The sequence below is a fragment of the Grampus griseus genome (genome assembly GCF_964374135.1).
Source record: "Grampus griseus genome assembly, chromosome: 12".
In the NCBI taxonomy this organism is placed as follows: domain Eukaryota; kingdom Metazoa; phylum Chordata; class Mammalia; order Artiodactyla; family Delphinidae; genus Grampus; species Grampus griseus.
The window spans coordinates 17,390,340-17,415,549 of NC_139006.1; the positions used below are offsets into that span (position 1 = coordinate 17,390,340).

General features: G+C 45.4%; 2 protein-coding genes across 8 annotated transcripts in view; one reads left to right on the forward strand and one right to left on the reverse strand.

Moving 5' to 3' along the window:
• The window catches only part of UBE3B (ubiquitin protein ligase E3B), a 57,458-nt gene extending 35,100 nt beyond the window's left edge, over positions 1 to 22,358 (reverse strand). Inside the window, exons 1-14 of one of the 3 annotated variants that reach the window (XM_082668228.1) lie at positions 22,219 to 22,358; positions 18,334 to 18,437; positions 16,766 to 16,947; positions 16,486 to 16,606; positions 15,101 to 15,160; positions 14,578 to 14,682; positions 13,001 to 13,097; positions 11,669 to 11,754; positions 10,703 to 10,785; positions 7,468 to 7,573; positions 7,049 to 7,169; positions 5,876 to 6,053; positions 5,281 to 5,414; positions 3,970 to 4,137 (exon numbers count right to left, since the gene is read on the reverse strand). In XM_082668228.1, the coding sequence (XP_082524354.1) occupies positions 3,970 to 4,137; positions 5,281 to 5,414; positions 5,876 to 6,053; positions 7,049 to 7,169; positions 7,468 to 7,573; positions 10,703 to 10,785; positions 11,669 to 11,754; positions 13,001 to 13,097; positions 14,578 to 14,682; positions 15,101 to 15,160; positions 16,486 to 16,606; positions 16,766 to 16,926 (1,420 nt within the window). In that variant the 5' untranslated portion in view covers positions 16,927 to 16,947; positions 18,334 to 18,437; positions 22,219 to 22,358. Of the gene's footprint in view, positions 1 to 3,969; positions 4,138 to 5,280; positions 5,445 to 5,875; positions 6,054 to 7,048; positions 7,170 to 7,467; positions 7,574 to 10,702; positions 10,786 to 11,668; positions 11,755 to 13,000; positions 13,098 to 14,577; positions 14,683 to 15,100; positions 15,161 to 16,485; positions 16,607 to 16,765; positions 16,948 to 18,333; positions 18,438 to 22,218 lie in introns of all 3 variants that reach the window. The other 2 variants (XM_082668226.1, XM_082668227.1) reach the window with 2 other exon arrangements.
• A 318-nt stretch (positions 22,359 to 22,676) lies between these two features.
• The window catches only part of KCTD10 (potassium channel tetramerization domain containing 10), a 34,356-nt gene continuing 31,822 nt past the window's right edge, over positions 22,677 to 25,210 (forward strand). For all 5 annotated transcript variants that reach the window (XR_014297504.1, XR_014297505.1, XR_014297506.1 and 2 more), the window contains exon 1: positions 22,677 to 22,751. Coding sequence is in view for 2 of the 5 variants with exons in the window: in XM_082667332.1 (XP_082523458.1) it covers positions 22,749 to 22,751 (3 nt within the window). In the remaining 3 variants the exon portion in view is untranslated. The remainder of the gene's footprint in view (positions 22,752 to 25,210) is intronic.

The window sequence follows — 25,210 nt, forward strand, 5'->3', positions numbered from 1 at the left end:
ACCATGAAACTCCTAAAAGAAATCACAGGCAGTAAGCTCTTTGACAAGGGTCTTGGAAATGATTTTTTTGGACCTGACTCCAAAAGCAAAGTCAACAAAAATAAAAATCAGCAAGTGGGACTACAACAAACTAAAAAGCTTCTGCAGAGCAAAAGAAACCATCAACAAAATGAAAAGGCAACCTATGGAATGGAAGAAAATATTTGCAAATCATATACCTGATAAGGGGTTAATATCCAAAATATATAAAGAACTCATGCAACTCAACAAAAAAACAAGTAATCTGTTTAAAAAATGGTTAGAGGATCTGAATACATTTTTCCAGAGATGACATACAAATGACCAACAGGCACATGTAAAGGTGCTCAACATCATTAACCATCTGGGAAATGCAAATCAAAACCACAATGATAGGGCTTCCCTGGTGGCGCAGTGGTTGAGAGTCCGCCTGCTGATGCAGGGGACACGGGTTCAGGCCCTGGTCCGGGAAGGTCCCACATGCCGTGGAGCGGCTGGGCCCGTAAGCCATGGCCGCTGAGCCTGCGCGTCTGGAGCCTGTGCTCCGCAACGGGAGAGGCCACGACAGTGAGAGGCCTGCGTACCGCAAAAAAAATAAAAATTAAAAAAAAAAACACAAAAAAAACCCACAATGATATACCACCTCACACCTGTTGGAATGGCTATTACCAAAAAGACAAGAAATAACTAGTGTTGGTGAGGATGTGGAGAAAAGGGAACCCTTGTGCACTGTTGCTGGAAATGTAAACTGGTGCAGCCACTATGGAAAACAGTATGGAGATTCCTCAAAAAAACTGAAAATAGAACTACCATATGATTCCACAATTGCATTTCTGGGTATTCATCTGAGGAAAACAGAAACACTAATTTGAAAAGATGTATGTACCCCCTTGTTCACAGCAGCATTATTTACAATATCCAAGATAAAGGAAACAACCCAAGTGTCCACCAATGGACAAATGGATAAAAAGATGTGGTGTGCATGTGTGCGCACGCGTGCGCGCACACACACACAGGAATACTATTCAGCCGTAAAAGAGAATGGTATCTTGTCATTTGTGACAACACGGATGGACCTTGAGGTCATTATACTAACTGAAATAAGTCAGAGAAAGACAAATACCATATAATTTCACTTATATGCAGAAACTAAAAAACAAAGAAAAAAACCCAAGCTCATAGATACAGAGAACAGATTGGTGTACCTATGGTTGCTGGGGCAGGGGGTTGGCGGTAGGGGAAAGGTAAGCAAAATGGGTGAAGGGGATCAAAGAGGACAAACTTCAAGTTATAAAATAGATAAATCATGGGGATGTAAAGTACAGCATGGTGACTATAGTTAATAACATATACTGCATTTCTGAAAGTTGCTAAGAGGGTAGATCTTAAAAGTCTTTAACACAAGAAAAAAAAGAAAAAATTTAACAATGTATGGTGATGGATGTTAACTAGCCTTACTGTGCAATGTGTACAAATATCAAATCATGTTGTACACCTGAAACTAAGATAATGTTATATGTCAACTATACCTCAATTAAAAAAAATGGAGTAAGAAGTTACAATGCAGAGATCCCAGGTATGCTTCTACAGGACAAATATACTCATTTACAGCATGACATACCAATTCAATGAGGGCTGCATCCTGAGCAATTTAGACAGAAATGAAGATGCCATGCTCTGGAGAAGCCGGGTCAGAGGAGCAGCACGTGGCTCCAGGACCAACACACGTATGTGAGGAGCACGAACAAAGACATTTTGTAAATTGTGAGAGCAGAAAAACAGCAGTATTTTTAAAACAAGTATGTTATTTTCTATAATCTAGTTTGTGTATAGTTTTGTGTATAGCCAAGCTAATAGAATGAATATTATACATATACTTTAGACTAGCTCATCTTCCTTTTTTTTTTTTTTTTTTTTTTGCGGTACACGGGCCTCTCACTGCTGTGGCCTCTCCCGTTGCGGAGCACAGGCTCCGGACGCGCAGGCCCAGCGGCCATGGCTCACGGGCCCAGCTAATCCGCGGCATGTGGGATCCTCCCGGACCGGGGCACGAACCCGTGTCCCCTGCATCGGCAGGCGGACTCTCAACCACTGCACCACCAGGGAAGCCCCATCTTCCTTTTTAAAATCATGTATTTTTTTTCCGTCTTTTTTTTTTTGGCCACGCAGTGCAGCTTGTGGGATCATAGTTCCCCGACCAGGGATTGAACCCAGGCCCTGGCAATGAAAGAGCTGAGTCCTAACCACTGTACCGCCAGGGAATTCCCTAAAATCATGTACTTTCAAATTGGCCAAAAAACTTCTTTTTCAATTCTCTCATTGGGACAATGGGGGATGCTTAATGTGGTTATCTTATAAAGGTGGACACAGGCTATTACCTCAAAATCATCTCACTCAGTATGCTTCCCAGACCTTCCCACTGTGCTGCGGTGCCAGCTCATCTGGGCCCCTTCTCCTTCTGCACTCTCCTTAGGGAAATGGCCCTCAGGCCCAGGCCTTTCACCCCACCCCTTTGCTCAAGCCTCCACACAGTATACAGTATGCTGGCTTGGCATCTCTGCTGCAGGTCCAGCAGGTACCTTACACTCATCACAGCCAGACAGAACTCTCGATGGCCCACAATTCCCCCTCCACCTCCTGCCCCCCCACATCCCTTAGCTCAGCAAATGGCCCCACCATCCACACAGTTGCTTGGGCCAGAAATCTGGCAACATCTTTGAAACTTATAGTCCTCACTCCCCCAAATCCAATCTACTAGTAAGACCTGTAAACTCCACTCCTGGAGTGGACTGTAAATCCTCCGGCTTCCATCTCCATCAGCCCAGTGGTTCTGAACCAAGGATGATTTTGCACACCGCCCCACCCCAGGGGGCATTTGACAATGTTTGGAGACATGTATGGTTGTCAAAAGTGGGAGAGAGGTGCTACTGGAATTTATGGGTAGGGGTCAGGGGCTGCTAAACATCCTACAATGGATAGGATGCCCTCCACAACAACAAATTATCTGGCCCCAAATGTCAACAGTGCTAAGGCTGAGAAACCCTGCCCTAGTCCAAGTCAACAATGTCTCATTATTTTCATTGTCACAGTGTCCTTCATTATATTAAATATACTTTCCTCTGACTTATCATTGGTCTCCTCACTACTGCAATGTAATCCTCTTGGGAACACAGACCTTGGCTGTCTTATTCCCCTCTGCATCCTCAGTGCCTGGCACACATAGGTGCTCTATAAATATCTGAAGATGAGTAAGTAAATGTGAAAGACAGAAGTAGCAGCACTTTGATTTAAAAAACGTAAAATGTAACAGAGAAGTTCTTAGCCCTTTATGCAGTCAACAGCTTCAAGGTTTATAGACGTTTTGTCCTCATAACACCCATCATACTACCAACTCCTGTGCTGCTCACAGTGGGGACTTTCTTCCTTGCTCAGCTAAAAAGGAAAATGTCGGGCATATCCATGCAATGAGATCTTACACAACCAATAAAAATGAGGTTTTTAAAGAATTCTGACATGATAAAATGCTTATAATGTGATTAATGGAAAGGAAAAAATAAAACTATGCATTTCAATCTAAATATATATTTATGTAACACACTCAGGATCAGGTGGTTATCTATGGACTGTAGGATTAAGAGTGGTTTAAGTTTTCTTTTTTCTGCTTCCTTGTCTTTTCTAGTTTTCTATTCATAAAAAAATGTTAACTTTTAAAAAAGCAAGTTGCACTTCATAATGAAAATAAAAGCCAGGTCACAGGAACAAGCTAGAAGTGCTAGGACTGCAATGACCTTAAGCTATTTAACTGAACAGAATCAAGTTCTAAGAATAGCTCAAAAATACCCTTCTTCAGAATCTATTTTCTGAGTCAAGGAAGCCAGGAGAGAATCAACTTCTAAGAAAACCTGTCTGGCAAATGTGAGAGATAGCGGAGACCGCCTCAGGACTCCAGACCTGTGAGTATCTGCAGCCGGATCTGGGTTAGAGTCGTCAGCGAGGTCTGGTAGAGGACGCAGATGTTGCAAACCTTCTGTACCTCTGCAGAATCAACACGTTTACCCCCAACTGGCCTGAGAATATTCCGAACTGACGCCGACTTCTGAAATGCACGCTTCAGGAGAGCTGGCGTGGAGAGAAGGAGGAACGTGTGAGCAGAAGTTCAGCCATCTGCCAAACTCCACCCCACAAAGGGAAGAGCGCTTCAGTAAAGCTCCTAATTTCCAGCCAGAGCCAGACAGTGAGGCTGCAGCTTTGATTCAAATCATCTCTTTTGGGTAAATCAGAAAAGCAGTAACAAAAGGTCTGTAGACAGAACACAAAGACCTCTTTAGAACAGCACAAGATCTGTCAGAACAAGCCAAACATATTTGATTCTTACTGTGGATTCTTTTACTGTAACCACTTAACTTCAGAACCCACAAAGGTGAAACTTCCAAGGACTGAATTATGGGAAGAGGGGCAAAGGTGGGGGGCCTGGCTAATTCCCAATGTTCTGTGCTTTCAGAGGGAAGTAGGAGCATCAGCCTCCAGTACTCATTATCAGTTTGGGGTTGTACTCTCGTTTTACACCTTCGCATCTATATCTTGCTGAAGTTACACTGAGCCCATGCTCACTGACAGCTACAAGACGGAGCTTTGTGACACACTGGGTGGCAGAAGAAAAACCACACCGAACCTGGCAATCTGCCATAGGCAAGTAACTCCACTGAATTATGTGTTAACAGCATTGCCTTACTTTTATCAGAGTGCGCAATAAGAAACCTTTCCAAGGAACCCATTAGCGACCCTGCAACGGGGATGCCGCTGAGGTGGCAGCCTGGTCAGTGACCACTACCACCTGTATAAGCAGCTCCACAGGGGAGATTTATTTTATGATTAGGAGCTCAGAAAAGCTCTACTTCCCCTAAGAAATAGATCTTCCTCCTTCTTCCTACTAATGAGAAGTAATAAAGGGTCCACAAATCCCTTTTCATTTTTGGCCACTGGAAATTCAGAGCCAAATGGCAGTTCAGAGATAAGCATGGCAGCCCTCATGCATCATCTGTGGATGTTCTCTACACACAACCTTGATTTTGTTCACATAGTTACATTTCCCTAGTCCTTGTTTACTATCCCTAAGGACTTCCAGTCAGTGTTTTGCTAAATGTGAACTTGATTTAAGCCGTCTCAAAATCTTCAGGGGAGAAGTCAGAGGTCACATGACAGAGGGGAGCAGGTACACAGGGCCAGGCAGGCGCTGCACTTCGGGGAAGGAGAGCCACTCACTCTTCACAGGAAGCACATTCTGTGGGGACGCTGGCGGCACGTGGACCGGCTCCTGGTTCTCCAGCAGCTTCTTGCTCAGGATGTCACTGAAGAAGATCCGGATCAGAGGCACCCCCCACAGGAACTGCAGCTGTCTGGTGACCAAGGGCATGGACTCGTTAAGGCTAGGGGAGAGCAGGAGAGCGGGCACGTCAGTTCCACCTGCTGGATGGCCACACGGAAGGGTAGCTGGGGACTGCCACTCAGCACGGCAAGTAAGATGCTATAAGAGAAGTGGGATCCACAAATTGCCGCTGAGGCCTGGACGCAGAAGGCACCAAGCTCTTTCTTGGCTCTCTCGCTCCACACAGACTTCCTGTGCTGCCAGCAGCATTGTTGCTCCCCCCAGGCCCCACGTGTCACAGTCACATCCCAGACACCCTCTATCTGTTCTTCATCCTAATTTCATCCTGTTTACCACCCAGTTGACAAAAGCTTCCTGATGCCTACGTAGCTAGCTTGCAGGCCTGGCCCACAAATCTCGATGAAAAGGGGGAAGTGGTGGAAGAGAGGCAGGCAGAGACAAGGAAGACGGTGATCTGCCTCCAGAACTCACCCATAGTCCACGGATTGGGAGAACCAGCCAAGGACAGGGTGCCAGTGGGTCAGGTTGGATTTCTTCTGGGACACGTACTTCTGACAGTAGCAGAGCATTTGGGTGAGCAAACTCACAAATCCATCCGTCTCCTCCTCTAACACCCTGGGGCTGAGGGAGCCCAAGTGCAGGAGGTTGCCTACAAAGAGAGAAGGCTGAGTGCGGTAGGCCCGGACAGACACGCTTCCTCACCTCCCAGCCCTGCTCTCTGCCTGGGGCTCATGCATCCATGTCTACGTGCAGGAAGAAATTCCACGTAGAGAGGAACCCATCAGTGCTGGGGCTGCAGTGCTGTGCAGGGCTTAGAAACAGGCAGACCTGGCCTCAAATCCTGGCTCTGCCAGAGGCGAGCTAGGTGACCCTCAACCTACTTCTTGAGTCTGTTTGCTCATCTGTAAGACTGGAGTGATGACCCCCACTCTTGATGTGAGGACTATATGAGGTAACGTGTAAAATGTCAGGTACACAGATTTTTAAGTTAGTATAACATTTTCTTACACCAAGATTCTAAAACCAAGGGTCAACACAAGAAATGACCTCCTGAAGAATAGCTGAAAAGTCCTGGAAAATCACTGTTATTCAGTGTTCACTGAATTTATTTAATGTTTTCTGTGAGGACTCTTACCATCGACTCCCTTAAAATGTAGCCCCAATAACCTTTTTCTATGTAAAATAAATTTCCTCTAATTAGGCAACGAGAGTTGTGTACCTCTGCTGTTTCAAATGCTTCTCTATCCCCAAACCCTTTTCTCATCTAAATGAAAACACTGTAAAACAGACATTGTAGACCCTACTCTGATCTAAGCCCCACCAAACTGTGCTCTCTTCTCTCTTGAGATGAGAATTATCCAGGTAACTCGTTTTCATTTTTCCCTTGGCTGCCAGGAAGCTAAGGGCTGAAAGTTAACATTCATTTACAGTCACTCAGCTAGTTTGCCAGGCTGATGTATTTTTCCATGTGATTTTCACTTTCATGTGTCTACTTAAACTGTTTACCTCATTACCTGTCTTTTATTGTAAGCACTTCCAACTTTTACTAAAAACAGCTTGTGGCCTCCAGAATGGTGGAAAGCTAAACACCTGGGCTTTTCCCAACGCCCAGAACACAATAAAATTCCAGCCATAGATACTTACCCATGAGACAAAGTGTATGGCATCCTTCTAAACTTTCACATACATCACGGCATCGATCTTCGTCTCTTAAAAATGTGATGAATTTACGGAGCATGTCATGAGATTCTAAAATAGTGAGGCGCTGCAAACAATCGTAGACTGTTAAAGCGGAAGCTGATAAAAGGAGCTTCCCACCAGAGTGTGAACTCTATCCCTGCAGATCACCCCCTATCTGCCAAACATGTTATCCATCACCAAGAAGAAAATGAACAAAGATGAGACCCTTTTTCTCTGGGCTTCTAACACAAGTGTGTCTACGGTAGCTACTGATTTAGGAGAATCATCAGGAGACGAGGTAGAAATTAACAGAGAAAACATTTTACTTTCTATTTTAAGGACAAAGGCAAAGATGGAATTGGGGGAATTCAGAGCCCACTCACCTCAGGGGTCACTGTGCTGAGATGAGTCATGAGAGCGGGCACAGACACAATGTGGATGAGGAACGGCCGGACCAGATTGTCTGAAAATTGTGCAGCAATCACAGGGCTAGACACAGACATATCACCTTACTCAGACACGTTTAATGTGAACCTGGAACAAAAGAACAACCCTACCAACACCCCCAAACCCCTTGGAATTATGCTTCACAGGACTTCTAGGAAGACTGAAGGCTGAAAATGGGCCCATTCACTGGGGGAAGGTTGAATAAGTGATACTTTAGTCTATGACGCAGCTATGAAAAATCAATTTACTGAAGTTTTACTGACATGAGAGAATCCTCATGCTATAATCAACTTAAAAAAAAAAAGCAGAACGAGAAACTATGTACACGGGAGAGGAGGATGGGGAAAGTGACTGGAAAGGAGGAAAAGAGGGGCTTCTGGGGTGCTACTACTGTTGTTCTATTTCACAGGTGGGGTGGTGCTTACATGGGTATGTTTACTGGGTGATAAGTCACCAATAACTCATACTTCAATTAAGCAATTTATTCTGAATATATATCCAGATAATAAATGGAACAAGGTGAGTTTGGGAAGGTTCCCATGGGCCATTAATTTAAGACATATATATTGATCTTAGAATATAAAAATGTGTTGAATATATGAAGCAAGTATAAAGAGTAAAGAATAAAAAGTGTGGGCTCTGGAGTCAGATGGCCCAGGTTTAATTCCAGGCCCTGCCCCTCCCGGCTGTGTGACCAAGGGCAACTGACCTAACCTCTCTGGGCCTTAGCTGCCTCATTTATAAAATGGAGATACGAGAATGTGGTGAGGAGTCAGTTAATGTGTGTAGAAGTCTTAAAACAACGTGCGGCCCGTGAATGTTAGCTATTTGTATTATAGGACTTGGTGATCACATCTAAACATATCAATTATGACTTCATAGACTTTTAGTAGTAGTATCTACATATTGTATGACAAAACCACTGAATATCTTGTTTTACAAGGTCCTGGTCCTGTTCAATTACTTACAAATATTCAGAGGAGGAAAAAAAGTGCACTATGCAAGAAAAAGGCTTTAGAACAGCCTGGCCTTAACAAGTGAGTCAATGGATTCTGACATATGGAAAGAAAAAACTTAAAATGATGGACGCTATTATATTCTCAAAGGAGAAGAAACGTGGTGGAATGACTAGATGACCCTCTTGGTGGATCACAGTGTGAACTGCAGCCACAGTGGGACAAGGGAAGGATGCTGGGACGGAAAGACGACTTGTGTTCTTGGGAGATGGAAGACAGGGGAGCTAGAGGATGCTGCTGCACTCCTGGGCTCAGGCGTCTGTGTGTCAATCCTCCGCTGTCTGTGACAGAGGAGAGGGTGGGTGATGCTGCTGGAATGAGCTGCTCAGGTGACTCAGGAGAGGGAGCTGCAGTAAACCTGATCTAGGAAAACATGTGCTACGACTCATTAAATACATCTCTATGAAACTCCTCTCAAAGTATGTAACGAACGTATGACTGTTACCTAGATAATTTGTTCTACTTCTTTAATCATAGCATAACCAGTTGGATTCTGTTCCTGCTATGAAGGTCTAGCCTCTAGAGGTGTGCTGTCCAATGCAGTAGCCACTGGCCACATGTCAGGGGCTACTGGGCACATAAGATGTGGCTAGGCCAAATTCCTATGTTTTAAGTGTAAAATAGCCACCACTTTTTGAGGACTCAGCACGGAAAGAAAAATTAATAAATTATCTAATTTTAATTAAAATAATTTAAAAGTATTGATTCCATGCAAAAATGATAAATTTGGATATAGCAATTTATATAAAATATATCGTTAAACTCAATTTCCCCTTTCTTTTGACTTATTTAATGTGATTCTCATCATATTTCTATTGGATGGTGTACACCAGCCTTGTCCAATAGAACTTTTGGTGATGATGAAAATGTTTCACATTTGTGCTGTCAATATGGTTTTCAACTAGTCACGTGGCCCCCGAGCACCTGAAATATGGCTAATGAAACCAAGGAATTGAATTCTTAATTTTATTTAATTTTAATAAACTTCCATTTAAACAGCCCCACGTGGCTAATGGTTAGTAGAAAACACAGTCTAGATCAGGTCGGCAAACTGTGGCCCACAGGTCAAAAACTGCCCACTGCCTGTTTTTGTAAATAAAGTTTTATTGGAACACACAGCTGTTCTCATTTGTGTATGTACTGTCTATGGCTGCTTGGCGGCTATAGTGGCACGGTAGTTGTGACAGAAGCTGCGTAGCCCACAGAACTGAAAATATTTACTAGCTGGCCTTTTGCAGAAAAAGTTTGCCAACCTATAATCTGACCATCATTTTTCAAATTGGTGTTCCATGGAAAATGATTCCACAGGATAGTAACAGACATGTTCCATCATCTAAAACTTGGGCGAGAGTACTCCATGTTCAGATATGTTTGGGTCAAATCAGGTTAAACAAGCCCAAAGAGTTTGCTACCACAGGATCTGTCAGAGCTTTCAGCAGGAAGGTGCCTGGTGAATTACCAGGAAGGGGCAGACGGGCAGCTTTACCAAGCTGGTTTGACCACAACACTCCTTCTTTCCCAAATTATTATTATCTTGGGGATTAAGATGATCTCAGATTATCAAGCTATCTTATTAACAACTCTCCAAGTTACTGCTCCTTTCAGCAGTTTAAGTATGTTCTGGACCCATTAACAAGCACAGCTCTTTACACTTGGCAGCTCTCAGACTTGCTGGTATGATTTCTATCAGGAAATATTTAGCTTCTTACGACTTTACATCTCCAAACTGACTAAGTGAAGATAAATATCACATCCTCTCTGGTCCTCCGAACTCCAGTGTCTTAAACCCGTGTTCGCAACACTATTCCCTGAATCCTTTCACCCTGCCCTTTGCTGGGCCTCTTTCAGCTCTTAGGTTTCCTTTATCAACTAAAAGCTCAAAAGGAAAAATGGTCATATCTTGGCCCCTGGCAGAATAAAAGCAATTCATTTTGAATAGCTTCCCTCAAATCATGATGCAAAAACATTCAAGGGTACAGCCGGAAGATTAAGAACAGGGCAGTCACAGATGTGTCATTTTCATCAAGAACAACACTTCCTGTAAATTCTAACAAAGTGGGCAAGCCCGTATCTAATACCAGTAACAAGAGAAGAAAAGCAGGAGGAGCAGGCCTTCAGAAGCAAGCTGGCTCCTCAGGCGCAGTTTCTTACTCACCGCATTGCTAGGGAAAAGGCTGCTGTTAAAGTGCCTTTGGACAGACAAGGCCGGGGTCTCGCCAGGCCACGGGTTAACAATACCTGCAAAGAACACTGTAATTGGTCAGGGGGCGACGCCAACTTTATATTCATGTGCACGTAAAAAATGTACAGTAAGTGCTTCAGATAAAAAACTGTATTGGAATGTTTCTAAAAAAATGAAAGAAAAGCAATGGGTATGTATGGAGGTTCACTGTACCACTCTCTCTCTAGTTTAAATATTACACTTGAGTTTTAAAAAATAATAGTTAAAAAAATTAGCAGCCGATAAGAAGAACACCAGATTTAAAATCTCAATTATTTTAGAAGCAATTCAGAGTTATGGCATCAAGTAGACTCTTCCACTGAGATGAACTGTTGAGAATCCACCTTTGGTTGCCGCAGCACCTCGCAGGGTTGTCATGAGGAGAAAGTGAAACCCAACCAGGAAACAGCCCATCTCAGTGCCAGGCCGGAGGACGGCCTAGATCAATGTCACTTCTCAAACTCAAGAATTCCAAAGTATCAATACTTTTCAACAGTGATTAGTTACATTTCTGACAATTCCCTGGATGTATGAACTGGCACGATAACATGCAGTGTGGACGGAAGGCTGTTTGAGGACACAGAGCTAGAAAGACGATTCCAGACACCAACCAAGAAGGAACCTGAGGGAATACATCCTGAGACCTCCTTCCTGAGTTTAAGTCTCAAATGACTGGATTATCCTCATAGTCAAAAATGTAGCACAGTGAAGGGGTCCCAGTCACTGTCCTCCCTTCACACAAATCGAGAGGGTGTCAAAGCCGGGGTCGGGGAGGGAGGACAGAGCGCTTCCTGCAGAAAGCGCTTCTGTGAGGAGGGCAGCAGATAGGCCGAAACCAGAGGTAAAAACCCAAGTTCAGGTATGGAGAGTGAGTCCCGCATTAGGGATGGGGTCACAGACCTGCAGCACAGAGTAAAATCCATGCTGGTTGAGATGGCCCATTATATTTGCACAAATGTGGTTCATGGCTGGTCGAAGACTCTCACCTAAACGAAGAAAAAAGTCTGAGAAAAAAAATCTCTGGCCATAACGTGAACTGTTTACATACCCCAGGCCCCAGGCCGTAAGGAAACGAGAGCTCCTCTGGCTTGCCTTCCTGCTCCCCTGGGGTCTGGCACCAGAGGACAGGGAGACGCCACATCTCCAGAATTCTCTCTCCTGCAAGGCCCGGTGGAAGCGTAACCTCTTAGATGACGGGACCTCTGGTTTCCCAGAAGTATCATCCCCGGCCTCCAAGCTCCTGCAGCACATTTTCTACTTCCCTCCGAGGGCCTGGCACTTTCTACCCCCGGTGGCTACCTCCTCTCCCCACTGGGATACAAGCCCCCTGGCAGGGCCAGAACGCACCGAGTTCTAAATCCCCCCCCAGTCCAGGATCATGACTTAAATGAACCCTCCTTCCTGGCCTGGAGCCTCGGCACACAGTTTCCTCTGCTTCAGAGTCCTGCCCCACCACTGTGCTCTGCAAACTCCACCTCCCGCTGCAGCTCTCAGCTCAAATGTCACTGCTTCGGGAAAGGCCGAGCCCCACACAAGGCAAGGCCTCCCTCCCCACTGCACTCTCGTTTCTCCTGGGCTCTTCCTTCCAAGCGCCCCTTGTCACACTGTTGTCGTGACCTACACACCCACGTATACTACTCAGATATTCATATATATACAACCTCTCTTCAGTGTCTGTCTCCTCCCCACCCCACCAGACTCAGGTGCTGGGAGGAAGGGCAGGCACACAGAGTTCAGCACCTAAAGCCCCTGGAGGGCAGTGACCTCTCCCCTATCTCCAGTGCCTGCAGAGTGTCTGGCACACAGCAGGCTACTGGGTAAATGGATAAATAAAGTGAATGTATGAAACATGTAAGGCCGAGTTCAGTGTTCAAGGAAGAAGGCAGCTTTACCATGCAATTTTATGGGCAAAATAGAATTATTTGCTGCCGAATATTCTCCAAATGAAATGATGAGGCTTAAGTGAATATTATCAATCTGAAGGCTGAGGTGCTGTGGGAGTTGTAACAAATGAGCTCAGAGGGATTGTGCCTTCAAACGTGAATTCCAAGAAGGGAGAGAGCTGAGCACACGATACTGAACTTATCCTAGATACCATAGTGCAACGTCTCCATGTGTGTGGTTCTAGGGCCTTCCCTGAGGCTTGTGGCAGCAAAAATACTTCTTGAAAAGGTCCCCGAACTCTCCATGGAAATGCTACTTAGGAAAGATTTTGAAGCAAGTCTCACAGACCTTTTCCCCGGAGAATTTTCCATGTTGAAGTGTCTGTAAAGGTGACAAGCATCGTGAGGTACAGTGTGATGAGTTTGGAGTCTTGTAAAATTTCAGGCTAAAAACAATAAAGAGAGTAAGATTAAGACACACGCCCTCCAGTCCAAGAGAGTAGAGCAATCGCTTTACAGCTTTTCTGAATGCAAACCAATGAGTCAGGATTCTAAGTCTTTATTCTTTTTCTCTTGAGGAATGACCACTATAAGAGTTAAACAACAACTATAAGAGTTAAACAACAGGGATTTCAGCACACTAGTGCTTGACCATAGAATTGAAATACTCTTGGGAATGGAGAATTGAGAATTCTTAGAAAACAAAATGACCAGGGCTGGCCTGCTACATGTACGCATTCAGTATTTAACATATGTATGCATGTACACTGGAGCAACAGAGTATAAATGCAATTGAACATAACAAGGACTCTGGGCTCAGACTTTTGGCTTTACCACTTACTAGCTGTGTGATCTTGGGCAAGTTTCTTAACCTCTCTGTACTTCAGCTTCCTCCTCTGTTGACTAGGGACAGTAACACTGCTTCCTTCGTTTAGTTGTTGTGAGAAATAAATGGATTCATGAATATAAAGCACTGAGAACAGTGCCTTGCACACAGAGAACACTATGTATTGATACTATTGGCTGTTACTATAACGATGACTATAATTCATGCTTGATGCTGGGTCAAGGCCAAGAGAGCCATTCACAAGTGCCTTGAGAGAGATGTCTGGGAATGGATCACTGGGTGCTCTAGGGACATCTGCTCCATTGCTCAGTTACTACCAGAGTCCTTGCCAAGCCTCTGCCCCTGAAACTTCTCCCTCCCTACGTGCAAAGTGGAAATGGCTGCTGTTTGTACACACTCACACCCCTGCCCACCTTCCCATAACACAAGGGTGGGCACTGGACGAGGCAGGGCTGGTGGCAGTACCCCACCCATCTTGCCACTGTGACCAGTTCAGGGTTGAGACCAGGATCCCACTGGACCTTTATGAGTCCTCCCAGATTTCTGAATCGATGGGGGAAGCCTCCCTTTTGTCTTTGGTCAAGACAGAGTCAGGATGTGAGGCTAGAACTGCCAGCTGCCATGATTAGAGTGGGAGAGGACAAGGTGATTCCAAAAGGGAGCACACATGAAAGAAGGAAAGAGAGGGAAAATCCAGAAGCCCCCTGGCTCTAGTATGTATTACCAGCTGCACTCATGTTGGGTTTCTGCACTGTAACAAGGGGCCTGACTAGTATAATAATGCCAGCTACAAAGTATCCACTATATCAAAAGCACTGAAAGGAAGACAAGATTCCCTGCCATCAAGACTGTGGTAAGTGCAGGTCAATGTCCAAAACACCGTGCATGAAAGAAGCTCTCAAGTTGATAACAGCATCTAACTCACTCTCTGGGAACAGGGGCTCCAGTAATTCTTTACTAGACTCCAACTGATACATCACAAAGGTATAACCTATGAGGGAACCAGGAGGACTCTGAAAATACATTCTACAGGCCTCAAGTGGGAGGGATAGATTTACAGTCTTGTTTTTATTTTTTACCTTGAGCTGCTCAAGAAACTCACAGCAATACCACATGACGTCTTTGATCTGTTTAATCCATAGGAGGGTGAGATCCTTGGAAAGAGCCAGGGACACGTACCATACCTACAAACAGGAAAAAGGGAAATGTAACGGGCAGTTGCAGGGATCAAATGCCACACATTCCAGCTACTGGAATGGGACCAATTAGCTAGGTCCAGAGCCAGATAAGGCAGGGGGATGAACACAAAAATAAGCAGCAAGGAGGACTTATTTTAACACTAAACCCAAAGGTAAAACTAGCCTGGTAAGTGGATTTACCATCCTGAGTATGAGGCAAGAGCAGCGCACAGCTTCTTGGATAATGCAAAGACTAAGGAATTCACCTGCACTTTGTTAATGTTTTCGATCCATTACTTACTTACACATGGGTGCGAACATGCAGAGTCATACACAACAGTCAGAACATTCAACAGGAATTTTCAGAGGCAAACAGCCCAGCTTGAGTGGTCACGGGAGACTTTCTGGCTTCCGCCCCACTTACCTTGGGTTCATTCTCAACATCCATGCTGCTCAGGATGCAGCGACACAACTTCTCAAATCTCTGCAGAGAGGCAGAATGGGGGTTATAAATTCTCACAATGAATGGAGAAATGAGAAAGCAGCAAATGTTCCGCGGACCCCTGGCATGGATGTGCCGGCCTGACGCCAGATGACTCACATCGGGATCCTATTTAATTCCGACTTGTAGATGTGGAGACCGAGGATCAGAAAGCCTAAGGAAAGGCTCTCAAACTGGTGACCCGCAGGCAGGATGAGCCCTACAAGTGTTTTAGACTGGGGCTCCTTTTGAAAAACAAGATCAACCTGGCAAACTGGGCCTGGATTCCTGCAGACTAGCAGCTGTCTCCTAAATTGTGCTCAGCCATTTGCCATTTTGTAAGCACCACGGATGCTGACTTTTGCCTCACGAACTGTCATATCATCACTTTCATCTTGAAATGCAAAAGCAAGAAAAGTGGTACACCCTGGCTGTACCAACCCTGGATCCACCCTTAAAAGAGGTGTGGCCCTGGCTGCTGCTCTACCAGACTGAGCTGCGGTTTCCTCCTCTGTAAACAGGCGTCACCTCCCTGCGCCTGCCTGTCCTCATCTGCGTGACTGCGTTTACTGCCAGCGTCCTCCTCTCTCTCTCCTGCTGGGCTACAGGCTCCTCAAGGGTAGAGACCTTGCCCACGTTGTTTCCTTCTGGGGCCCCGTACCCAGAAGAGGGTCTGGCACAATGTGAAGCTTAGCAGTAATGGATGCCTAACCCCCAGGAACACAGAGGCCCTCCTCAAGGGTCTCCATTAGTACTGTTACAGATGACTAGCTGCTCCCCTGGAATTTTCTTTCTAGGCTGATTTTTCTAATTCCAAAGGTAAAACTAGCCTGTTTTGTTTGGTTTGCAGGATTTTAAGAGAAATTTCAAATTAGCGGCCAATTTTTACAAATTAGTAAACTGAGTGTCAAACAGCTCTGGAGTGTCTTTAAAAAAATCAGAGTATCAGTCCCCCAGTGGCTGGAGCAGAGGAGCGGCCACCCCTCTGATGGCACACCACAGCCCACCTCTTCCTCCAATGTCCTCACCACCGCCTGTCAGTTACCATGTATTATGACTTGTACCATGCTGTGTCTCATAAATCTGCTAACCTACGCACCTGAGGACAAGTGCCTGTAAGAGTCAATGTGAAAACAATCGTGATGATTCCCAGCACTGGGCATAATCCCTACGAAACAGGTTCCAAGAAAACAAAAGGGGCAGGATGTGGGGGTAACAGAACCTGTCTCACAGAGCTGCTGTCAGGACTAAATGAGTTAATATCTATCAAATACTTACAAAAAGATCTGACACATAAGCACGATGTGGGTTTGCTATTATTATTTTACCTCATCATCCTCTTTAATTCTGAACAAGAACAGCAGTTTCCTGGCAGTCTTAAAAATACAAAGTGCACTTCTTTTACTGGACCCAGAGTCATCTGCTTTAAAAAACTCATCAATCTCTCTCCTAGGGAGGGAAGGGTAAAAAAAGACGTTTTAAATTAGGAGTTCAAAGCAGCTGGAAGGCTGTTCAAGAACTGTTAAGAGAAAAGCAATCTTTTTTTTTTTTTTTTTTGCTATGAATTGGAAACAAAAGAAAACGTGCTGAGGAGCTCCTGACACCCACCTGATTTCTCTTTGCAGTCGACGCCGACAGAGAAAACTCCGTACGTGGGCCTGAATCTCCACAGCTGCCCTCTCCCGCTCCTTCTGCACCAGCCTTTCCTCTCGAGCCTGACGGGCTCTATCAATGAACCAAGCTCTCGAGGTCTGAGAAACAGTGAACATGTTTGCAAACTTGCACAAACCCTGCAAAGAAAATGGCAAGTGGCTGATGTAGGTCATTATACTAAAAACACTCACGGAAAGGGGCTCAGGAGCAAAGGGCAGGAAGGGACTTGGGCAGCAGCAGAAAGCTCCTCGGGACCCCCCAGCTCCCTCCCAAATGGCTGATAGCTGTCCCCGCACAAGTCCCAGCTTCCTGTCGGCTCCTTTCATGCAACTCCTCAGACCAGTGATGCTTTTTCCTGTATTAAGTTATCACATTTTTTTAAGAGAAACAACAGAGTGCCTGGCATAGGGTCTGGGCTCTGCGATGGTTTAATGAATAAACAAAGCATGAATCAATTCCAACCACAAAGCTCTAACTCAAACCAGGCATCCTCTAAGTCAAAGGTCCCTGGATATTTCACTGAGCAGTCAACTTTTATTTTGCCAAGTGAAGACTTAAGGGAAAAACATTAAACATAATTATTTACTGTCACCATTATTTTATTTATCCATTCACTCAACAAATATTTACTGATACCTACTTTGTGCCCAACACAAAAGAAGCCTTTCATTTTTTTTTAAAGGGCCATTTAAACACTAAAACAGCCAAAGGTACAAGATTCCAGAATGCCAGACAAGCCATTAAATCGAACATGTTTGGTTTTAAGCATAACTTATTCTGTTGTCCTCACCGTTCCCATCCTGCCAAGGGCTGAGGAAGACGTTAGAGTAGAAAGGCCCCCATCCACAGACTGGTATTTTTGGACTCTAAATTAGCCATTACATTTTAATCTAAATCATCAGTAACTGTCTTTTCCCAAAGGGATGGCTTTGGCTATCAGCCTAGAGCACATAGCACTGGTCCACAGAGCCTCCCACACTGAGATGATGTCTTTAGATGCTTGAAAACTTTGTCATTCTATCCAAAATATATAATCAGACCAGCTGACATGGGCACTGAAATGAAATACTCAGAAATCTAGACTTATTGTAAACCATCTCTTCACCAGGTTACCTCACTCAAAGCAGTGTCCACGTGAAAACATCAAGGATAAGAAGGTCACGAGAGGCTCCTCCCATGTCAACACATCGGGGGACCTCTGTGGCCCCTGTTCGACACTGATTCACATCTGTTAAACAGTAAGGCTTTTCCTACACGTGGGTCTCTCATCAGTAATTCTCAAGACAAACGAACATGGAGACGGTCCTTCATGGGGTGTCGGGGGTGGGGGAGGAAGCAGAAGAGAGAGCCTCTTCCCAATAGTAAAACAGGAGGCTGCACACAAACTGTGACTAAGTACCTGTAAGACCATCTTGAAACTTTTACCTGATGATGGGAGGGAGCGTGAGAAGACAGGCAATAAAAAGGTACCAGTCTTCCAAACCATTCACTCTGCCCCAGAAGTGGAAGTCTGGAGCACTCACCTGAGGACCTGCCGGTGACGCAGAAATGTCAGGTAATCAGTCATTAGTGATTCTGCACAGGGCTCACAGCTGAGGACATCTCACTTCAGAGGAGCTTGTGTTTTCTGGCAGAAGCAGAAGAAAAAAAATCCAGATTTAGGATTAGTTTTCTAGGTAGGCATCATATACCTCCCTCACTGAGAAAAAGTAATAAAGACAGTGCAAAAACATCTGTGTCCTCTCTAGTTAATGTTGGATCCAAATGGTAGACGTATCTCCCCAGTCCTCACAGTTGAAAGGGAATAGGTTCAGAATAAGCCCAAAGAAGTTGCTGAATTAAAGCTGTAAATGTTTTGTGATGGCAACTAAGAATAACAGAGGGGATGACATGTTTAAAAGCCATTGCAAATTATGTTTGACATTTTCAGCAAGTTGGAAAAATATTTATGTCTAAGAAATGAAAAGGAGGCCGGCTGCGAACCAAAACTATTACAGAGTCCAATATCATACTGCTTGCCACAAGACAGGCCAATAAATCGAGAGACGAGTTGATGGGGCAAGGAACAGCGATTTTATTTGGAAAGCCAGCAAACCGAGAAGATGGTGGACTCATGCCCCAAAGAACCATCTTGCCTGAATTAGAATTCAGGCTTCTTTTATACTAAAAGGGGAGGGAGGAAAGTCAAACATTTCCTGGTTCTGGTCAGCCTCCAGAGGGGACGTGTTAATTTCTTCCTCCCTGCAGTCATTCAGAGGTGGGCCTGGTCAGGATGTTTCTGTGAGCTAAACAAAGGTATTTTAGCTTAATGCTCATTACCTGGGAGGCAGGGTTCCCAGAGGTGGGCCATTATGTACAATTTAAGCTTACAGGCAACATCCCTTTAGTGATTAACTTGTAATAGAATACAAAGGGTTCTTCCCTATTACAACATGATCCCAATTACACAACGAAAGAGAAAAAATCACATGCGCAGGTAGATACAAAACTGGGGGGAAAAACACGTTAGGAATGGTTGTTTTAACTAATGAATATAACAAAAGAGAAGCAGACTCACAGATACAGAGAACAACTGGTTACCAGTAGGGCGAGGGAAGGAGGAAGGGGCAGTATCGGGGTAAGGGATTAAGAGGTACAAACTGCAAGGTATAAAATAAAGTACAAGGATCTTTTGTACAACATGGGGAATATAGCCAGTATTTTATAACTACAAATGGAGCAAAACCTTTAAAAATTGTGAATCACCATGTTATACACCTGTAACATATATATTGTACACCTGTAACTTATATATAATATTGTACATCAACTATACTTCAATATTAAAAAAAAAAGAGTGGTTGTTTTGAGGTAGGGGAACTGTGGGAAATTTTGCTTCCCTAACTAGTCTGTTTTTCGAACTCTCCACAGAAGGCATGTGGTAGCGTGACATGGCACTGTGAGTCAGAGCTGGAGCCAGCCCCTAGCTCTGCCGTGTACCGCGGGGGAGATATCTCGGAGTCGTTCTGTCTTGTCTGTTAATCAGCTTAGAGGCCGATCATGAGCACTGAATGAGATGATGACCTCAAGCACCTATAGAGGTGGCTGACGGGGCGCACAGTCAGTAAGTCTAATTGGCGTATTATTTTTATAGACACAAAGATTTTCTTTTTTAAAACTCTTCAGCAGAGGCCCTCATCTGTACAGGCACTGTGGTTCTCTGGGTAGGAAATAACAGTCACCCGTTAAGAGTTTTTTCTATCCCTGGGTGTACTAAGACTCACCAGTCCTGTCACTTGGGCTATGAGCCCTGGGCCCTGTTTATATTGGGTAACAGCTTCAAGGTCCTGAGAGCTACAAACAAGCCGGCCCAAGCCATGAGCACAATGGTAGACTCTTTGCTTAACGTGGAGACAGTCCCTCTTGGGGGGCAGGGGGAAGAAGGGGAGGGAGCAGAAGGAGAAGAGAGCACTTTTTCCCAATAGAAGAACAGGAGGTTGCATGCCAACTGTGACTAAGTACCTCTAAGACTATGTCAAAACTTCACTTCTCCCAGCGGGCCCTGCAGGATAAGATCCCTTCCTTGAGATCATCATCCCCTTGGCAACGCTCTATGTTGGTTTCTGTTTACATCACATAATGGTCTATACTTTGCAGTTCTTCAAATTCTTTCTTATTCACCTCCTCTACCTGCATAACATCTATTACAGTTCATCAATCAAATAAAAACACATCAGAAGTATTTATTAAGTACTTACTCTGCTAAATGCCCTGGAGAATCAAAGAAAAGGCTGTGCATAGAAAAGGCTGTGAGTAGCAGAGAAAGCCTTGGGTCAAAATAGCCCTTGGTTCTTTCAAGTTCTGGTTCTACCTTATTTGGCCAAGTTACTTATCCTCTCTAGGCCTCAGTTTCCTTATCTGTAAATTGAGGATAATAATAGTACCTGCCTCCTAGAGTTGCTAAAAGGATTAAATGAAAATTTATCCTTCTTGTATCTCGATTTAGTCATCAGGATACTGTGATTAGATTAAACGGGAAAATGTTAATAAGGAGTATCTGAAAGCAGATAGCAGGTAAGTGAGCTTTACTGTTCTGTCCCTAAGAAGTTTACAATCCAGTTAGGGAAACAAAAATGTTATAGGTGGAAAGATTAGGAAACAAGAGATTGTTGATAACCAAGATGGTCTGAAAAGCAAAGGGAAACATGTTGATTTGAGTACCCACTGCTTGTCAAGTCCTTTCTATGTGATCTCATCTAACAAGAAGAGCAACCCTATAAGATCATTTAATATCTCCCATAATCCCATTTAATATCTCCCATAATCCCAAAAGCGGCAGAGTCAAGATTTTAATACTGAGTCAGGACTCTTCTCTACTTCTATAGTTCCATGAGACTGTTCAAAATCAATCTTTTCCGGATCAGGCCAACTTCATGGAGCACTATGAAAGAGCCTGACAGTCTAGAGAGTGTAGTTCAAAGGTGAAGCACCATATATAACTGCTGTCTGAGCCCAAGGCAATTTTCCGCTTATGGTGGGAATAGCTGGGCAGCTAGGTTGAAGGACCTGGTTGAATGACCATTTGTTAGGGGTGGACCATGGATCAAACACTGTACAGATATTTAACCACCTGTCTTTTCAGCTCTATCAGGTCTCAACAGTCTAACTTTCTTAAGAATAAGCAACAGGTTTTGAAGGCTACAGCCTATGTAGGTGCATGCTTTCAAATCCCACCTTCACACAGAGAAAATGAAATGTAGAAAGGGACATGACTTGTCAGAGGTCACTAGGCTCCTGAATTTGAACCCACTTCTAACCCCAAAGCAATTATTTATTTTAAGTGCAACAGAGAAGACCCAGGGACGCCACTATTCACGGAAGGCAAAGAAAAATCGAGAATGCAAGGCTGCCCATGGGGCTAAAAGTCAAATTACTACCAAGCTTTCCTTTATTGGTATCATTAACACCAAATGCTTCCATTGAGCGCTGAATGTCAGACATGGTTCTAAAACTTTAATTACACAATACCCTTTGTGACATGAGCTAATTACTCCATTTCACAGAGTTGGAAACTGGGCTCAGAGAGGAGAAAGAATTCACCCAAGGTTACAGTGAGTAGGGTTCGAACTCCGGTTTGGGTGACTTCTGCGGCCCGGCGTCTTTCCCCGGCATCAACAACCACAATAACAAATCTTTTTCGTCCAGCGCTAGTCCGCTTATAAAGGCCTATTGCCCCTTTTTATCTCATTGACCCCAGAGATAAAAAGGTCACGGAGAACCCCTCCCCAACCCCTACCGGAACCCGAAAGCCAGCCCCCAGCACCTGCCCCTCCGACCAGGAGAAGCAGGGACCCAGCCCCAGGGGCACCTCCCTCCAAGTCCCCGGCCCCACTACCCAGAGAACCCACAACCCTGTTGCCACTCGCTACCCGCAGGCCGTAGACCTTTATCCGCTCGAGGCCCCCGCGCTCGGGGTCGGGGCCGCAGTTTACCACCGCCTCAGCCCAAGACCCCCGAGCTCTGCCTGACCCGGGGCAGCAGCCGAGGCCCGACCGCCATCTTGCCCCGGGATGTTCACTCTGAGAGCTCCGCCGGGAAACCACTATCCAGTTCCGGAAACGACAGTTCCAAAGAGCTTCTTCGTCCGGAAAGGAAAACCTCCCTGCACCTTGTCCCCCTCTATGGAAGCCGAAAAAGCGGAGCATTAGGAGCGGGATAAATGCCTGACCCAGCCGAGAAGAGATGCAACCCATTCCAACCAGGGAACTTTGAAGGAAAGCGGCCGATATCTAGGAGTACAACGGACCCTTTAGGAAGGTGTCCTCTGCGGGGCGGAAGTGGCGTGGCCGAGTGCGGAAGTCCTCGCCCCGGCCCCGCCTCCGCCCTAGGCTCACGCGAGCTGGGTGTTTCCTGTCTTTCTTAGTCCGGGTTTGGAGACTCCGGCGTCCTCCGGCTTTTCATGGTAAGGAGGGCGTTGCCCGCGGACTGGGGGCTCTGGGCGGGCGAGAGAGCGGGACAGAGGTAGAATAAAGGGGGCAAGGACCGAGAGGAGGGGGTTTGATGAGGGGCTGTCGCGATAGGAGAGAGGCGGTTGGGGGAATGGATGGGGGGCGAGGCCGGGGGTGGGGGAAGGGCTCTGGACGGAGAAGTGTGTGTGCGTGCGTGTGTGTGTGTGTGTGTGTGTGTGTGTGTGTAGGGGAGTGCTGTCCCTAGCTGTTGGGGGATCCGGGAAAGGGCATTTGGGCTCGTGGAATAGATATGTGCATGGATGAGTGGGGGGTCTGAGACTTCAGCGCTGGTCGGAAATGAGAATTGGTGATTGTAAAGAGAACAAAGAGATGTCACTGAAGATAGACATCTGGAGTGGAAAATGAGGATTTGGGCAGGGCTGTGAAGGAGAATGGGTAATTTATGAGAGGGCGAAGTGGGATTCCTTGGAGCGGAGTGTTGGGGGTTTTTGGAAGTTATGCTAGAGTCGCTGGGTTTCGGTGAAGTGGGGACGAGGCTCACAAGTGCGTCTGAACACACGGGCCAGTGGAGCGGAGGAAAGAAACCGAGGGAGCCCGCCGGTGGGCGTGCGCTCGGTGCTGGGAACTCCGTGGAGGTATGATGCCAGGGTCCTGAGGTCAGGGTACCTTCGCCACGGAATCCAGCGCCTTAATTGGCGCCTGGGTACCTATCTAGTCACTTGCGTCGAGACCCGGGGTGGCCACAGCTAAGGAGCTGGGGATGCCTCACACTCTTATCTTCTAGCTGTGGGAAGTTTCTCTGTGCTTGGAATCCTTCAAGGGTCTGTTCTTGAATAGCCCTTTTTCCCTGGGTGGGAATGACCAAAGTTCAGCCCAGACCCTCTTTTTACTTGCTTGCCCCAAGTCTTTAACCTGGCAAGTGCAGTCTTTAGGGAACACCGGTCCCAAGGCCAATGTTGAAGAAAAAAATGATTCAACCCGTATCTGACTTTGAACAGCTCCATTTTGTGCAAAGTAAGTTCCACTTGAGGGAGAGAAGTCATTAAAGCAGTGGTTCTCAAACGGTGGTCCCCAGACGAGCAGCATCACCTGGGAACTTGTTAGAAATGGCCAAGTTTTCTAGACCTACCAGACTACTGAGTCAGTCTCGGGGTGGGGACCAGCAATCTGTTTTAGCAAGCCCTGCAGGGGATGAGAGTGATGATTTCTTGATTTGGGCTCTGTAATGAGAGGTGCATGAGAGTGGGAGTCAGAGGATCCTAATAGTTCTGGTACTTACTTTTCTCCCCTTAAAAATGGGAGTGATGATAACGTTTTCCTCACTAGCCTGCTGAAAGAAATAGGCCAATGGTTTGTGTGCACAACACAGGAAGAGAAAGTAATTCGACAAAACTCTTGGAAATATCAGTGGCTGTCCTGTAAGTTTTGGATGCAAAATAATGCTACAGTTATGTGGTTGGTTGAATTTTTTTTATTTTTTTCATAAATTTATTATTTATTTTTGGCTGCATTGGGTCTCCATTGCTGCGCGCGGGCTTTATCTAGTTGCGGCGAGCAGGGGCTACTCTTCGTTGTGGTGCGTGGTCTCTAGGCGCCCAGGCTTCAGTAGTTGTGGCACACAGCCTCAGTAGTTGTGGCGCACGGGCTTAGTTGCTCCGCAGCATGTGGGATCTTCTCGGACCAGGGCTCAAACCCGTTTCCCCTGTATTGGCAGGTGGATTCTTAACTACTGCGCCACCAGGGAAGTCCACTGGTTGAATTTAGTTTTGTTGAAATGGAACAGCAGACCTCTGAGTTGTAGAAGTGCCCTGATTTGGAGGGTAGGGGGAGTTTTATAATTAGCCTCAAGACAATGACTCTTAGCTAGTTAAAGAAACACCTGAGCTTTGTGGCTGCACATTAAAATCACCTGAAGAGCTTTTTAAACACTAGTTTCTGAGATGCCGTGCCCTTCCCCAGTTTGATTAATTGTTCTGGGTGAAGCCAAGGAATCACCACTTTTTAAGTGCACCCAGGTGATTCCAGTACAGCCAAGGCTGGGAAGCTCTGGCCTCAAGGACAACTATACTAAATACTTAAATATTTATTCCTTGAGGGTTATTCTGAAGATTATGGCTTTAACTTCATTTTACAAGTTAGGAAGCTGAGACTCGGTGAAGCCATTTGTCTGAACATCACACAGAACTGCAGGTTTAGGTTTGCTGAACTCTTATTCAGACTTTCTACACACATCTCCAACACACACACACACACACACACACACACACGAGACAATTCTACAGAGGTAGAGGAAACTTCGAAGGGTGAGGGATTTGGTGCCTTTTTTCCTGTTGTACTTGCCTGGGTCTCCTTTCGAGTCAGAGGTTTTACCCCTTAGGCTGATTTTTATTTTTTAAGCATGCGTACAGTTGCTTCTTGTCTGTGTGCGGCCTGAAGCTGTGAAGCAGGGGCC